This window comes from Chionomys nivalis, chromosome 13 (assembly GCF_950005125.1).
Source record: "Chionomys nivalis chromosome 13, mChiNiv1.1, whole genome shotgun sequence".
Classification (NCBI taxonomy): domain Eukaryota; kingdom Metazoa; phylum Chordata; class Mammalia; order Rodentia; family Cricetidae; genus Chionomys; species Chionomys nivalis.
Genome location: NC_080098.1, coordinates 65929009 through 65946730, shown reverse-complemented (window position 1 = coordinate 65946730; position 17722 = coordinate 65929009). Strand labels below are relative to the sequence as shown.

The following is a 17722-nucleotide window of genomic DNA, read 5'->3' as shown; positions in this document are numbered from 1 at the left end:
CTCATCATTGCCTTCTGCCTGTGGGCTGTCCGCTCTTGACTGCTTTCACCCGCAAACCAGCTGGAAAAGCACAGAGACAGCTCAGGTCCGCTGGGCTGCCAGAGGAATTCCTCATCACCCAACTATAAAACCCCACCCCAGCCTTTGTCTTGAAGATTCTGTTACACAAACCTAGCGTGAGCTTTCTGGTGGGTGACACTCATTGCCCATCACAGCCTCTGTTGACGATGGAGGGAAAGGGACCCTCGTGAAGTCTCCATCCCTCAGCTCTCTCCACTGGTCCTGACTCACCCAGCATCTGGAGCAAGAGACTTTTTGACGTCTAGGGATCTGTCCTGGCACCGGGAGCAGGAGCTCACCACACGCCATCACCGTAGAGAACTCAAAATGAAGGCTTCCATAATGGGAAGGTAAATGGCAGGCTCAGGCTTCCTATATTTAGCCCTTCCTGAGAGCAGCTATTTCGGGCCATGTGTGAATGGAAGCAGGCAGCCTGGATTTGGAGCGCAGGGAGAAGCAGTGAAAATGTGACCTAAAAAAGACAGATCCCAACAGAGCAATCCCAGACCACATGTGCAAGACGAGTCCTCATTGATTAGCGGAAAGCCCAGCGTGCCTTGAAGACAGGAAAGGAAAGGGAGGCTTCGGTTTTGATGGTGGATGCCTGGGAGGGGACCATCTCCAGCTTCTGCCTGGAACAGCTTTTTCCAGGGAACATTGCACGCACATGGAGAACTCACTCTGGGACAGTATGGCACTAAGTCATCAAAGTATTTGTGGGCGTCGCCCAATCCGAAGAGATGATCCCTAACTTCCAACCGTGATTGAGGGAACTGGGGGTCACTCCGCCCCAGTCGGCAACTCTGACGTTACTCTCTCGCTCCACTGGAAAGGCTGAACTGCCTCCAACAGAAAGCAGAGCCCCGCTCCAAAGACTACTCAAAGGTGATTAGGTAAACAAATGTCAATTAAGAGGCATCTTCAATTCTTTGAGTGTTCTGGGTAATTTAATTCCCTGCTTGACTTAATTAAGCTCTAGCCAGTAAAACTTTTCCATTAAAACATTCCATATATATATATTCATCCTTGATTTGTGAACCCAATTTAAGTTTTTCACCAATGGTGCCTGGAGATGACTGGTGTGAAAATAATGTCTCGTCATCTGAGGACACATAGCTCTTCTACTAACTAAGGCTGCAAGGGCATCTCTTGCTGCTGCAGTGGGATGTTCCTGTGTCTCAAGACCTTTGTAACTGGCAGCCAATGGATCCTTTCACTATGGGGAAGCAAGCAGACCTGCTCGTTGTGGTTACCTCCATAGCTAGGAATAGCTGGATAAAATAGCAATAACTATGAGATGGGGAGGGGTGTTGCAAAGCAGACAGAGCTGTAGGGAGCGGTGTGCAGACAGCATGGCCAGAAAGCTGTTCAAAGGACTTCTAAATAGTAAAGTTTCTGTGATTTTCTCTCTGCACAGGTCAAATTTTACACTGCAGACCTTCAAATAGTAGGTAGCCTTGGGCAGGATTTGCTTGCTTATTCCGAAGGCTCAGATGTGCCAAGCCAGCACCCAGAGCTTTGTGTAGTCTTTAAATGACCCTCATACCCACTTTGCAGATTCTGATAAGCCCCATTCTGCAGAACCACAGAGTGTAAACTAAACATTGTCGCTCAGTCAGTGGCAGAATTGGGGATATCATTTCTTGTCTGCTTCTTAGTTTTGAAAAAGTTGCATTTTATTTCACAGTCTGTGGAGTAAGAAGAATGAAGAGGGGGCAGAAACCAAGCCCAGGAACAAATGCTAGGGCCTTTGTCCTTACTTAATTGCCTGAAGGGAGGGGTTGTACAGAATTAAAAAGGAATAAAAAAAAAAAGAGTTTGCCTGCCCTGTTGTTTTATCCGCGTCTTACCCCCTTCCCTCTCCCCTGTCCTCGCCGGGATATCTCCCCTTCCCTCTCCCCTGTCCTCGCCGGGGTATATCCTTCCTTTCCACCAATGAGGAAAACATCCTAGAAAACATCCAGCAGGTTTCTGTTTCTATTCAAGAGAAAGTCCACAGTCCTCCAAGGTCACGTGACTGTAGCTTGCAGAGCAGCTGGTCCATGCCATGCCACTCCGATTAACCCTTAAAAACTGGGAGCAAGTGAATGGGCGGATGGTTCAGTCAGCAAAGGGCAAGGACTCAAGATCAGATCCTCAGACCCCCACATAAAAACCCAGGCAAGCACGGTGGAACAGAGAAACACACCTGTAACCTCTGTGTCGCAGTGTATGGCTTAAGTGTCTTTCTGGCAATGGGTTTTTGATCCTACTGCACGTACTGGCTTTGTGGGAGCCTAGGCAGTTTGGATGCTCGCCTTACTAGACTAGATGGAGGTGGGTGGTCCTTGGACTTCCCACAGGGCAGGGAACCCTGGTTGCTCTTTGGGCTGACGAGGGAGGGGGACTTGATGGGGGGAGGGAAATGGGAGGTGGTGGTGGGGAGGAGGCAGAAATCTTTAGTAAATAAATAAATAAATTTAAAAAAAATAAAAAAAAGAAAAATAGGGGGCTGGAGAGATGGCTCAGCGGTTAAGAGCACTGCTTGCTCTTCCAAAGGTCCCGAGTTCAATTCCCAGCAACCACATGGTGGCTCACAACCATCTGTAAGGAGGTCTGGTGCCCTCTTCTGACCTGCAGACATACATATAGACAGAATATTGTATACATAATAAATAAATAAATATTTTAAAAAAAGAAAAAGAAAAATAAAGTGCTTGGTCCTTCCCTCCCATTTGGAACTCATCAATTTAAACTTTAAAACATTATCTCACATTTATTCCGTTATAAAAAAAAAAAGAGGGAGCGATCTTGAGGCAGAAGGGATAGCTTAGTAGTTAATATGGGTGCTGTGCAAGCTTGAAACCCTGAATCTGAACCCAGAACCTATGGGTTTTGATTTTGGTTTTTAAAAATCTGGACAGGAGTAATAAGGAGGTAGAAACAAGATGATCCTTGGGGCTCCCTAGCTGACTAGTACAATTGGCAATCTCCAGGTTCCAATCATAGACACTGTCTCAAAAAGTTGGTTGGCTCCTGAGACTACACCTGGGGCTGGCCTCTGACCTCCACAGGCGCACACACATGCACACATACACAAAATAAAAACCCAAACCTCTTTCCAGCCAGTGTCATAACTGAGCTTTATTGTAACTGGTTCCATGGGTTGGGGCCATCATTGCAGCTAGGACCTTGTGTGAGATGATCTTCTTAACCACAGAATCTGTCAGTCATAACCAGTATGAAGCCAGAAGAGCAAGTGCCTGATGTGGGAGCCTGTGTCAGCATCTTGCATGCCAACGGTCACTCTCCGCAGGTATCTGATTGACACAAGGTCTTTGTGGGCTACTGAATCCCAGGATGTGGCCTGTAGGAGTTCTGCGTGCCCCTTTGGCTATGGTAACTCCAGACAGCTTGTGTAGGACCAACACTTTACAAACTTGGGGCAGGGAGGAATAACACAGCGCAATTTTAAAATATTTAATACATTTTTGTGTTCTACAAAGAATGAGCAGTTCTCAAATATTACAAATAGTGAAACAGATATACTAGCTTATGGATATATAGAGATAGATATATACAATTTACTACTTTATACTTCAAAAGTGCAGGAGGATAAATTACATAATATATATAATTTTAGATCTAGTGGACATTTGGATATTGCTTTTTGTTGGACTTGATGCATTGGATGCATGCCCATGGCTTGTCACTGAATGGAGAGGGGACTGGTGGGGATTAGGGAACTCATGGAGCCCCGTGCTTAACCCCAGAGTGCCATCTTCAAAGCAATATTTCAAGTTTTATAATGAGCTGGGGCTGGATTAGAACGTTCCAGTCCCATGTACAACGTAGGATGTCACCAAGAATCTCAGCTTTATGACTTGGGATGGGACCAAAGCAAGGCTGAAAGCCATTGGCCCAGTAGTGCTGCACCCTCAGCTCCTAAGTCAGAGGGACATTTGCAAAAACAGATGTTGAGATAGGTGCCCAGGGCTCAGCTCAATCTGAGGAGAAAAGCAGTGTCTGAATGAAGCCCAGCGAGGGAGGCTTTAGCAGCCTCCCAACCTCTAAACTCACAGGCAGAACAGAAAGGAACGAGGACTGTGAACGCAATAACCACAAGATTCTCATGGCGTAGAAGACCAAAATACTTAGGAATATGGACACTGACTTAAAGATCTCAAAGAATCCTGATGTGGTCGCTGGGAATAGCGAAGTTTGTAGCAACGTTCTGCCTAAAGTGGCTCCTGTCAGTGAGAGAGGCAGGATTTTACTAACCGTGACGGGATCACCACAAACATATATATCCTATGTCAGCCGCGGAGTCATGGCCTTTCCTTCACTAATCTCACACCTAAATGGCAAGGTGACACATTTCCTCTAACAGAAATAGGAAGAAATGGAACAACAGATTACAGACGTTCCAAAAAATAAAAAAAACCTCCGCAGCTCCATCTTCCTGTGATAGGGATGGCTTTAGGGAACAGAAAGAGCCAACAGAAGAGACTCAGAGGGGGCCCTGAATGGATCTGAGCTCATGGTTGACTCCTGAGCTTTCCTCATTTTTCAGGGTGGCTGCTCACCCAGGTCCCCAAGGATTTTGTTCTAGAAGTCCACATACGGTATCCTGAGGGACCTTCCCAACCCTCAGCATGTCGCCAAGGTGGGCTATGATTGACAGAGCAGAGTGGGCCAGGCCAGACAAGGAGACTGAATTCTAGAGGCCTGAAGGAAACAAAGGAGTTTGAATACAGTGTGCTTTGGAGGCATAGATGGAACAAGAGGCCTACCACAACACGCCAGCCTCGGGAGCTCTGCACAGAGGCCATAGGGCCACTATATAGGCCTCCCCGTGCTGCAGTCCCCTCGTCCTGCTGACTGGGCAATGGTAAGATGGCTAAGAGAGTGGCCAAGCCAGCATCTGAGGCCAGCATGGGTTTGTCCCACCAGGTGAGACAGGAGCTCCTTCCCATTGGCTGTGGGAGTAAGAATTTTCAAGAACCAAAACCCAGACAGACTGCAGGATGGCAGGCAAATTGAACTAAGCTGAGGGCATTGTGCCCAGAAAAGAGAGAGCGATCTATCTGTAGCTGGCATGGCCTCTGCTGCCTCAAGCCGTGGCTGGTTTGTTCTGAGGAATCCAGGGTACACACACAGGCATTAGGAAATAACTGGTTCTGGGGTGCACACTACACTGAGGAACTTAAGGACATTTAACAAGGAACAGGGGAGGAAATTACTATTAATTAAATGCATCTTCTAGCAATCTACTTCCAATATAGATAAGCTGTTAAAAACACAGTGAATGACGTCTGTTTCTGAGTATTTCGTTGAGGTGCAGCGCATAGCATCTGCAGGCTCATGTCGTTTAGAAAAATGGGTGTGCTTTTGGTTATTAGATGCTCTTGGCTGGCTGTTTCCCAGCTGGGTACACATGGACTTATTTAAGACAAGAAAGCCATCTTAGGGGAGGGGAAGGTGGGAGTCTAAAAAAATGCCTATTTTATTCTCTTTTATTTAAAAAATCTGAGGGCTGGGAGAAGTGGCAACCCTTGAAGGTCAAAAGAAAGAAAGTTCATGTTTCTAGGACCCTCAAAGTATCACACACACACACACACACACATATACACACACACACACACACACAGGCGTTATTGCGATCTTTGCATGATGTCACAATGTCCTGCCCCCAAAACGGAAAAAGTGCTGGCACAGCGTCATGCCGTAGGTGCCCTTGCCTTGCATGTGAAGTGTGTACAATTGACAGACCGACACGGTACTTGTAAGAAGACTTTGAGGAAGTGAGGGCATCCCCGCATTGTGTGTCAGCAGGAACAACATGAGCATCATTTGGAGGGGGCTATGGTATTTTGTCTTTAATCCCACTAAAAATCCATTAACAGGAACCACTAGGGTCTACAGGTCCATGTTGGACCCACTGGTTTCTTGCCTCCTTTGACTGTCTGCTGCTTCCCCAAAGATGTTAGTGGCTTCTGAACTAAGTTTCCTGGTGTGGGATGGTTCCAGTAGCTAAGGGTTAGCCTGCTGTCACACATACACACACACATGCATTACAGAGTACTCTCAGTTTCTCCTATGTCCACAGCTCTGAGTCTCCTCGCCTTCAAATGGCTAAAGCCCGCTCAGGACTGGTCTCGGTTTCCAGGGATGCAGAGAGCATCGCAGATTCGGCAACTCCTGAGGGGTGGGCTGCTGGGGGTATGGAATGCCTCCTGAGGGCATTGCAGGGTGTGTCACAGCCAAATGCAATGTTTAACACATGGGCATCAGACATGCTGCCCTGACCACAGTGGGGTTCACGGGGGTCGGGGGTGGGGGGGGAGGAAGAGAGATGCCCTAAGGGCAGCAGCTCCTTCTATGCGAAAGCTTCTCACATGACCACGCACTTGCCCTTGAGCTTCTCCTTCCGTTTCTGCTGCTTGCTCTTCTTGCCATCGATCTGGAGGCTCACGGTCCTGCGCTTCTCCAGGTTGAGCAGTTCCTGAAAGAGTTCCTTGACGTTGTGGTTGAGCTTGGCCGATGTCTCCATGAAAGCACACTTCCACGTGCGTGCCAGGGCCTCCGCCTCGCTGCTCTGCACCTCACGGTTGGGGCTCTCATCACACTTGTTCCCTACCAGCATGATGGGGATGCTCTCCACGTCCCCCTTGATCTCACAGATCTGCTCGTAGATGGGCTTGAGTTCCTCCAGGGACTGCCGGCTGGTGATGGAGTAGACCAGGATGAAGGCATGGCCTTTGGAGATGGACAGCCGCTGCATGGCGGGGAACTGGTGGCTCCCAGTGGTGTCGGTGATCTGCAGGGTGCATATGCTCTTGTCACAGCTGATCACCTGCCGGTAGGTGTCTTCCACAGTTGGAATATAGCTCTCCCGGAAGGTCCCTTTGACAAACCGCAAAACAAGGGAACTCTTGCCAACACCACCTGCCCCAAACACGGCCACCCGGTAGTCATTGCTCTGTTCTGGCATGTTGCTTCAGAACTCCAGCTACTGGCCAGGAAGTACCTAGCAAAGAAGCAGACATTGAGAGAGTTCATTTGAAAATCCCAGAAGCATGGTTTTGCCTTATTTAGCTGAAGAACATCAGGTGATGAAGTTTGTCTTCTCTATCGCCTCCTGAAAACCATTCCAGATTCCAATTATCTGCTCCCACAGTTCAAAACCCAAATCCCCTCAACTAGTCCTCGGTTTCCCAGAAGCCAGATGATTTACTTTGTAGCTAACTAGAGCCAGTCTATTCTTCTACATTGACTTGACTCTGAGCATGTTTGCTAAGACGGGGCCTTTTACCCAGGAAGAAGATAGAGTCGGCCTAAGACAGGCAGAATGAAGGCGGACCATGGGCGATGAATAATTGACACACATGCCACATGCCTCAATGTACAAAGTCCCAGTACTATTGCATACATAACACGCTAGGCCGAAGAATGAGGTAGGATAGGGCTGGGGAGATGGCTTGGTGTGTGAAGAGCTTGCTGCTCAAGCCTGAGAACCTAAAGTCAGATCCCTAGCCCTCACACAAAAGTCAGGCATAGTGGCATAGGTCTGGAACCCTAGCACTGGGTGGATGGGAGTGGAGACAGGCAGATCTTTGAAGCTCACCGACCAGCTAGCCCAGCTAAATGTGGGATCACCGGGTTCCATGAGACACTGTCAGAACAAGAGAGAGAGAGAGAGAGAGTTGGCCATGCTCCGGTTGATGCCCCACATTCATGTATTTATTCATAGCAAACATTGGACAACAGATTGAAAAAGAAGAGGGCATGAAGTTGAAAAAAGCGAGTGAGGCAGGATTCAGAGGCGTTGGGGTGGGAGAGACACGTGATTGAAATGCATTGCATACATGTATGAAATTCTCAAAGAATAAAATTAAATTATAAATAAATGAGATGACAAATGAAAGAGAAAAATGCCCAATGTCAAACTATGACCATCTCATGTATGCACACATATGTGCATGTATACTCTAACACATGTGTGCCCAAATATGTATTTAATGCATACATATCACACATACACACACATGCACACACACGCACATAAACCTGGTCTACCCTCTTTCCAAATTCTGGGAGGAATAAATAGACAAAAGGGAAGCTCTCAGTGTGTGGTGTTAAGCATTATTAGTGTTTCTAGCAGCCCATGAAATCCCCCGCCTCTTAGAGACGTTGGTATCATTACTATTGTTGAATAGTGGCCACACTGGAAACAAGGGGAAAGGAATGCTGTGTCCCCAACATCATATAGCACAGAGGGACAGCACGGGCATCCACAGGCTGTCACAGGCAGGTCTGGCCACGTTGTCTTCGGTATTGCGCAACTCACAGTATAAACTCTGTCTTCTGGGTAGGAAGACTTAAACATTAACTAACAAACTTGAATGTTCTCGTCATTGATCTAAAACAAGTATTGCTTTATGTTTTAGAAATTGTATTAGTAATTTGCATTATGAGTAGAGTAGAACAATGCAGGTATATTTACTAAGATCGCTTCCAGGAAGCTTTCCCGGCAAGCATTACTCACAAGTAGACAAGGTATCTAAATGTACTTTCTCTAGGGCTGGAGAAACGGCTCGGTGGTTAAAAGCACATTCTGCTCTTGCAGAGGACCCATGCTTTGTTCTCAGAACCTCCTATCTAGCAGCTCACGACTGCCTGTAACTCCGGCTCCAGGTGATCTGACCTCCTCTTCCTCACTCCACAGGCACCCTGATCCCATGCACATACCAACACAGAAACACATGGAGAATCAAAAACACAGCCTCAAAAAGAAATGTTCTTTCTTCATTTACAAACCATCAAATACCTTCCCCCAACCCTTCTTAGACACGAAAGCACAGAAAATTCAGCCGTGCCTGCATTTTTTAAGCTAAAATTGACATCAGGCCTGAGCACGTGCAGCACCGGGTCTGTCGCTTTGTGCAGGCAGACGGCATGCTCCCTTTTCACTCTCTTAGCTTTTGAGTAACTGAGGGACAGTAGCAAGCATTGCTGACCAAATCGATTTTCAGAGTCCAGAAGTTATTAACTGAAAATAATATAGGCAGGAAATGGTTCTGCACCCGAGAACAGTGGAGCCACCTCCCAGGCCTCCAGCGATCTTCTTTCAACTTGGTCCTGCACATTTGCTTATGTACTGACTACGTTTTCAGTGTTCTAGAATGTGCTGGAACATACCAAACAACTGATTCAGGTAAGTTGTCAGTTTCTGTGGAATATACTGGAACTGACCAAACAACTGACTAAGCATCAGTGCTAAAAGAGAAAACAGGAAGATGTCGGGCCATTAATTGATGGAAGTCTGTTCAGGAGTCTCATTAAGTCTATTAGATGTCCATGAGATAATTAAGACCGATGTAGGCATGCAGCATTATAACAAATTGTCCTGCAATTCAGACTGAAAAACAAAATCAATGGCATCTGTAATCTGATTTGAAATGTCCCTTTCCAGCCTCAGTGTGGAAGGCTCTGACTGCTGGGAAGGTTGAGTCCTCACTCGCTCTTGTCTCATATTATAACCATTCAGCTCTAGCTTGAATGAAAGGACCCGTCTGTAGGGTAACATGCCATTAGATCTGGACCTTAATGTTGCCAAACGGGATCTGGGTCCACTCCACAGGAGTCTGAAGAAATAGTTAACATGTGGTGTCTTGTGTTGTACTGTTGCCATAGTTCAACAGGACTCAGAAGCAATACTATCCAAAGCCACTGAGGTTTATCTGTCTAAAGGATTATCTGCTGTGAGCATCCACGAAGTCACTGTGTTTGCAAGGACCCGAGACAGGGTCTTGCCTGTCTCATGAAAATAGAGAACTCCACAATTTTTCAGTAAATTACAAGCATGTGCTTGGCGGAGGACAGAGGTCTGAAGGAGCAGAAGGAAAGACAGGCTGTGAGGGGCTGCTTCCTCCTGCCCTGCAGAAGCATGGAACAAGAGCAGGAGTCGGGTGCTCGAGGGGTGTGAAGTCTGATGTGCAGTTCAGTGAGAGAGAGGTCTGAGGCCCTAACTCCATCCCTGGCTTCAAACGGAAGGGCTCCAACCCGAGTTGTAAACAATAACATTCCACCTCAAAACCCTTTATCTACCTCATATCGATGGAACACCCCCATAGACACTACAAACGCAGCATTTACCCAAGAGGATCCTTGAGGAGCAGTCTGGGGCCCAAAAACCCAAGAGTGGATTCAGTGTGGTCCACACAGCACATGCTATTACCCAGTGAGAGAAAAAGGTAGGAGGATCCACTGGGGCGTATGACTCTGTCTGGAGCCCAGGGAACATCTTGTGGAGGACTGGGGTTGACCAGATGGCAAATGGATGGAAAGTTTGTTGGTCCCAAGGCAGGGCCATATGGAAAGGAGAAAATGTAAGAAAAACAGGAAGTCTGTGTCCACTGGCATCATAGGTCAGTGTGAGGAACTGTGTAAAGCCAAGCGATGTGAAAGCTGGGGCAGGAGGCCCTTAGATTTATGGTGGAATTGATAAATAATGGAGAATCCAAAGAAAATGGAGATCCTCTACTATTAATGCTGGCAGTAGGCCCAGTCCTGGAAATCCACGAAACCACTGACTCATAGGTTTTAATTGGGTGGATTATACCTCTGTAAAGTTGTTACTTAAGAAAGACGCTGAAAGAAGCAGTAATCATCTCTGTGTTATATGGTGTCTGCTGGATCTAAAAATCGCTCCTAGACACACACACAGAGAAATAGAAATGAACCCTTTGTGAAACAAACCCGGGAAAAACCACAGGCCAGGTTGTGTTCCCAGTAGACAGATAATGGGACCAACCTGAACACTCGCGCTGGAAGAGCCTGCTGTGAGAAGCCTCCTGCAGAGTAAAGACATTTCTACAGGAAGCAAAAGGGCTAGGGAGAATGTGCAGACTACAGCCTGATTAAACTTGACAGTTGCCTGCTGGGGACTACGAAAGTGGAACATCTTGTCATGGGGGGGGGGGGGGGGAACTGGCGCAAACACCGTGCCGTTACATAAGGTGGTTACCTAGATCATTCTCAATAACGTTTTTCTTCACTTAAAATTGGCATAGAATTGAAATCTGAAGGTTTAGATTTGTAAAATTCTACGGATTCCACAAGGATCCGTGGTCTGACTCTCAGGCAGACGGCTAGGTGTGCAGAGGACTAGCTAGGAAAGAGACAGCGAGCCTTTGAGTTTGGAAACGTGGTAGTTGCGTGAAGACAAAGTGAGTCTCTTCAAGACATGCACGGGTGGAAGTGAATGGCAGAACTCAGGGCATGAAGAAGTCATGTCAGAATGAGTATGGGAGTCGTAAGTATGAAAGAGAGAGTCACAGACCAGACAAGGAATGCGGAGCTCTCTTTAAAGAAATGCAGTAGCTAAATAAAGGAGAAAGAAGACTACAGAGTCATACAGGGCTTAGGGTAGGAAATACCTGCAATCAGAGTCAGTGTAGGCTAAACCATGAAATACATCTGGGAGGATCCAAGAGTCCCAGGAATCCAGTATGCATGTGGCAGGGTTGTCTTTATTCAGAGAAAGGAGCAGAGGGAGGGGGGGATGATAGATAGATAGATAGATAGATAGATAGATAGATAGATAGATAGATAGATAGATAGATAGATAGATAGACAGATATAAACAGACTGTGATATTTAAATTCTCTAGAGCTTGTAGCCATTTGTTCTAAACTTTGAAATCGGTGCTCCATTCTTTGCCTTTGGTTTTTTTCCAGCTCCTGTCAAGGGACTCCATGGACAGGATGTCACACAGGGGTAGACAACAGGACGGACCATCTGTGCAGGAAAGGACACCTGTTCCCATCACATTTTGCGGAATGAGGATTAATTTACTGTTTGCAACATTTGGAATTATTTATAATTTTTCCTCCCAAATCATTCTCAGTTAAATTTGTAAAATTTAATCTACCTGCTTCCTTGAATACACTGCATTTTGGGGGGTATAAACATCACAGGTGAATTATTTTTAGCGGTGTTATGACTTTGGTATGATTTCACTGTCCCTCGGGGTTTTAGTCCAGTGGTGAGGACTTGAGAGGGTAAAAACTCCTTATGACTCCAGCGTTAACACTGGGAATTTGAGAATCCGGTTCTGTCAAAATTGGGGTGGCAACCCCACAACTGAATCTTGTGGCTTTATAGGAAGGTCAAAAACTATGTCATGTGTACATATGCACTATGCCCTATGCCATCTTAGGATGCTACCATCAAGACCGCTATCACTGGATGCGCCTCTCCATCATGTACATCAAGACCCATGGGCCAACATAAAGTGATGTGGGATTCCCCTCTGTATGCTGCAAATACCACTGGTTAATAAAGAAACTGGCTGGGCCTGATAAGGTAGAACAGAACTAGGCGGGGAAACTAAACTGAATGCTGGAAGAAAGGAGGCAGAGTCAGGAAGAAGCCATGTATCCCCCACCAGAGACAGATGCCAGAACTTTACCTGGTAAACCACAGCCTCTTGGGCATACACAGATTAATAGAAATGGGTTAAATTAAGATGTAAGAGTTTCCATGTGGTTATTTCAGGTCAATTGCTTTCATGAGACAAATAAGCTCGTAGCTTAACCTTGGCTGAAAGCAAGACGTCAGGAGACTATGACGGGCTCTTAGGACGTAGACCAGACTGGCCAGATCCTGGTTGTATTTGTGAGATCTTCTTTGTTTCTATTCTTTCGTGTTGGTAAAAGCAGTGAACAAGGAAAATGACATAAATAATAACACTTTCTTCTGGTCAAAGGACCAGTTATCAATGTTCAGTGCAGCATGATGACCCCTGGGAGAAGGAACACTAAAGGACAGAGGCCTCTGGGGCCCACGACTCTGTACATATGGAACAAGCCCGTGATGCAATGGGGTGATGCTGGCCTGAGGGCCTCACTCACTGTCAGGAACAGGAGGACAAGGCTACCCAAGCATACTAGGCCAGGCCAAATAGAATTCACCAAGTTGGTAAGTGACTGAAAAGGAGTTTTTAAATTTCTTGATAATTTGCTACTCATCTTTGGTTCCATGTCTGAGACCTCATCTCTAAATACAAGGTCATGGGAATTTCCCATGTGTCTTCTAAGAGTCTACGGTTTTAACTCTTCTTGCTGATCCACAATGGCTAATTCTCACATAAGGTATAAGCTGAGTTTCAGGCTCTTCCTTCCGGGTATCCAGCTGTCCCACCATCATTTGTTCCATCCTCATTTGTTCCCACATTTTCCTATTGATAGTGTAGGACCCTTGTTAAAAATAACTCAACTGGGAGCTAGTGAGATGGCTCAGTGGTTAAGAGTGCTCATTGCTCTTTCAGAGGACCTGAGTTCAATTACCAGCACTCATGTTGGGCAGCTCACATCCACCTGGGACTCCAGCTCCAAGAAATATGATGCTCTCTTCTGGACCCCATGAGCATGTGTGCATCTTCATACACTCACACACACACACACATACAAACAAATAAAAAAATAAAAAAATAACTATCGTTTGTTGTAGGGAGAGCGGGTCCTTTGTTTCGGCCACCCCACTAGTTTACAAATGAAATAATCACACAGAAACTGTATTCATTTAAATACTGCCTGGGCCATTAGCTCTAGCCTCCTATTGGCTAACTCTCACATCTTGATTTAACCCATTTCTAATAATCTGTGTTCACCACGAGGTCGTGGCTTACCAGGAAAGATTTAGCATGTCTGACCTGTCGGCTCCATGGCGGCTCTCTCTCTCTCTCTCTCTCTCTCTGCCATTCTTCCCAGCATTCAGTTCTGTCTACTCTGCCTACCTAAGTGTTGCCCTATCAAAAGGCCAAGGCAGTTTCTTTATTCAACCAATGAAAACAAGACATAGACAGAAAAACTTCCTACACTAATCATTCAACTATAAACACGAGGCTGTGTTTCTGGATTCTCACTTCTACTCCACTGGTTCCTAGGTCTCTGCACACGCTAGTGTCACGTTGTTTTGATTTTTGAAACTTTGAGATAAATTTGTGAATGGGGGTATGAGTTCTCCTGTTTTTAAAGATTGTTTTGAACCACTAAGACCCCTTACCATCTCATGTAAGTAGCTAAGTCAGGCCTCATTCAACCTCTGCCCAACAAGAATATCACTGAGAAGCTTAAGAGGGAACCCCAGAAGAGTGCTGACATACAATCTCAGGAGGACCTAGCACCCTCCAGATGCCAAGAATGTCTGCAACCAAGCAAGCAAAAGATAAACAAAGCAAAGTGCCAACAAAGGATCTCCACAGACATCTGTTTAAAGCAGGCAGAGAGGGCCTAACACCAGTCATTGATGCAGAAACCCAAACCATAATGAAGCATTGCCTTACACTCTCTCAAAATAACAAAAATAAAAAATAAAGAAAAATAATAATAAATGAGAGCTGAAGACATGGCCAGCAGTTAAGAGTTAAGAGTGTTTGTTGTTCTCCAAAAAGACATTAGTTCAGTTCCTTACATTCAAATTGGATAGTTCACTACAGCCTGAAACAGCCCCCTCCCACAGGCACCCACACTCAACATACACATACCCCCCCACACACATGATTTTTTTAAAGATGATAACAAATGATGGCAAAGATGTAGAAAAACAGAAACATTTTCACCATGATGGTGGAGCTAAACTATGGGGCTACCTCTTTGGAGAAAGCTAAATAGAGAATTATTATAGGATCCAGTAACTCCACTTCACAGAATGTGGGCAGCCAGTTGACCACTGTTCCTCAAATATTTGCAGCCACCATTATTCACAATAGAATAATGAGAGGTGAAAGCCTTTCAAACCTCCCTGGACAATAAAGGGATAATAAGCCAGATCCAACACATAACGGAGAAAGAGCACCATCCGGCTTGGGAAAGGAAAGAGACCCCAACAGTGCACACCAACCTAGAGGACAGCAAGAGTAAGATAAGCGGGTTACAAAAAGATGCTGGAGCTCAGGAGATGGCTCAGTAATTCAATGCCCAGTGGTAGTGGTGCACGCCTTTAATCCCAACACTTGAGAGGCAAGCGAGGCAGATCTCTGTAAGTTTGAGGCCAGCCTGGTCAACAGAGAGAGTTCTAGGACAGCCAAAAATGTTACACAGAGAAACCCAGTCTCAAAAAGCAAAACAAAACAAAACAAAAAAAATATCCTTATGTAATGGCCAACACTTAGGATCCTAGCACTGGGGAGGAAAGATGTGAAGAGCCCTGGGGTTTGCTGATCAGCTGCTCTAGCCAAATGGGAGAGCTTCAGGCTAGTGGGAGACCCTGTATTAAGACATGAGGTAGACTGTGTCTTCAAAATATGCATGCATGCATGAACCTGCACACACACCAACATGAAAAACACATGCACAGATCCTGTGATATCATCTGTGAGGAAATGTAAGCTATGTTCAAATTCATAGAGACAGGACACAGAATAGGGTTGCGGGGCTAACAGAAGCTGTGGGGTTTGGGTGGCATTTTGGCCATGTAAGACAGAGAGCTCTGGCCATGGGATCTGTGCGGTACCACTGTCCAACAACATAGCTGCATTGATGCCAAACTGTGCACCCAAAATGGTTAATGCAGATTGTATGCTGTGAAGGTTTTCCCAACAATAAAAATATGTAAGACTATATTTGCAAAGTTTTTTTTTCTAATCCCTTAGCAGAAATGTCAGTGAAAATGTTGGTACTAGCCAGGCAACCCCCCCCCCCCCTTCCGTCATTGTATTACACAGTATAAATAGCAGAGGTCTAATCTGGTCTGACAGTCACTTCCCCAGTCTAATTTCTCCAGAAGACCAATGAAAATGCATGCCTGTCTCCCGACTTTAATTTGATACTGTTAATGACAGTGAGAAGCTGTGAGTGTGGCCACAACACTTAGTGCCAAGTTCACCCTTTCAAACGTTCTGGCTACCAGCTACTGGGAAACCGTATGGGTTTGGATGCTTTTGACTCAGACAGCTCACCCACAATTCTGATAAAGATCACACATTAAAATGATAATACTTATTTTTATACACATATTATTTAAATCAATACCACCTCTGTCTTTACATCTATTTATTACCTGTGCAGGCTAAGGGAGACAGTTGTGGTGTGCATGTGGGGGTCAGAGGACAACTAACTTCTGGGAGTCAGTTCTCTCCTTTGTCTTGTGGATTCCTGGGATGGGGCTTAGGTCATCAGACTTGATGGCAAGTGCCTTTCATCTCTGAGGCATCTTTCTCACTTCCGTTTTTTTAATTGTTTAAATGTGGTTACAGGAAGGATGTGGTAGCTCACATCTCTAATCCCAGTATTCAATAGGTGAAGGCAGGAGGTTCAAGAGTTCAAAACCGGTCTGGGTTATATGACTCTGTCACAGAAAAAGAAATAAGTAAAAAAAAAAAAACACACATTTATAAATGCCCTGCATGACTGGCACGGGACATGTAGGGATCTGCATTGCCCACCTGCCTCTCTCAATCAACTCTAAGAGCATGATGTCCCACGGATCTTCACACTGGCCTAAGCAGTTGCAAACAAACCCTTCTGGGGTCTTGTTAAACAAACTTATAAAGGGCTAGCAAGTGTTTCAGCAGGTAAAGGCACTTGCTACTGTGCCCGAAGACCCACGTGATGGAGAGAGAAATCACTCCGAGTGTCTGCTGACCTCCACACCTCACTGTGACACACATGAGCGCGCACACATACATATACAATAAAAAGTAAGTCAAATTAAGTTTTAAAATCCCTAATTAAACTCAACAGGGAGAGAGAGAGAGAGAGAGAGAGAGAGAGAGAGAGAGAGAGAGAGAGAGAAAGAAAGAAAGAAAGAAAGAAAGAAAGAAAGAAAGAAAGAAAGAAAGAAAGAAATTAGTAGGGGAAAGGACCATTAGGAGTGGCAGGGGACAATGGAGGATGAATATGACAAGATATATCATGTACAGGGTCAAATATGTCATAAAGAAGTCCATCATTACACAGGGTTAATATGTGCCAATACAAAAATGACTAAAGCTCAAAAACTTGATTGTAAAAGGACAAAGCCACAAATCGCTGGGGAAAATGTTTATTTGCTTGCTGGAGGAAAACATCACACCAGCATGTATACCGGGTGGCTGAGAACTCCTTCTCTGTGTCCTACAGGAAGAGAGAGGGCAATCACCACAGTCCAGGAGCAGTACTGTTAGAAGTCGCCAGGAGGACGGGTTTACAAAACACTTGGATGAATGCACAAATGCTTCTATGTATCTTAGGTTATCTCTTTGGTAGTCTCTAGAATGAGGCTCTTACAGTAACACAGCTCTTGGGGACATGTATTCTTCTCTTGGGATTATTTTTGTGTTTACGTGTACCTGTTCCTCCTCTCTGTCACCCCTTCTCCTCCCTCTCCTTCTCTTTCTTCTCCTCATCCCTTCTCATCCTCTTCCCCCTGTCTCCTCCATCCACCCCTCACTCTCTTCTTAGACACGGGAGGCTAGTGCTGTGGGGCCATCCACCATTATGTAGCTCACTGTCCCAAGACTGGGTAGGGGGCATAGGAAACACTCCTATTTGTTGGCTATTTGCTGAGAGAATCCACTGTACGCTCAACAAAATCAGTGGCCGCCTCAAAGGAGCAAAATAAGAGCAAGGTTCTCTGAAGAAGTCTGTGGAAGAGCAAGTTCCCCCAAGATGGCGGGGTTGACTGAAATGAAAGCCAC

At 45.7% G+C, this 17722-nt stretch overlaps 1 protein-coding gene across 1 annotated transcript in view; it reads right to left on the bottom strand.

Annotated features, from left to right (window-relative positions):
* Nucleotides 1-3165: 3165 nt before the first annotated feature.
* Nucleotides 3166-17722, bottom strand: part of Diras2 (DIRAS family GTPase 2) — a 29223-nt gene continuing 14666 nt past the window's right edge. The window contains exon 2 of the mRNA XM_057788058.1: nt 3166-7069. Within this exon, the coding sequence (XP_057644041.1) occupies nt 6434-7033 (600 nt within the window). The 5' untranslated portion in view covers nt 7034-7069 and the 3' untranslated portion in view covers nt 3166-6433. The remainder of the gene's footprint in view (nt 7070-17722) is intronic.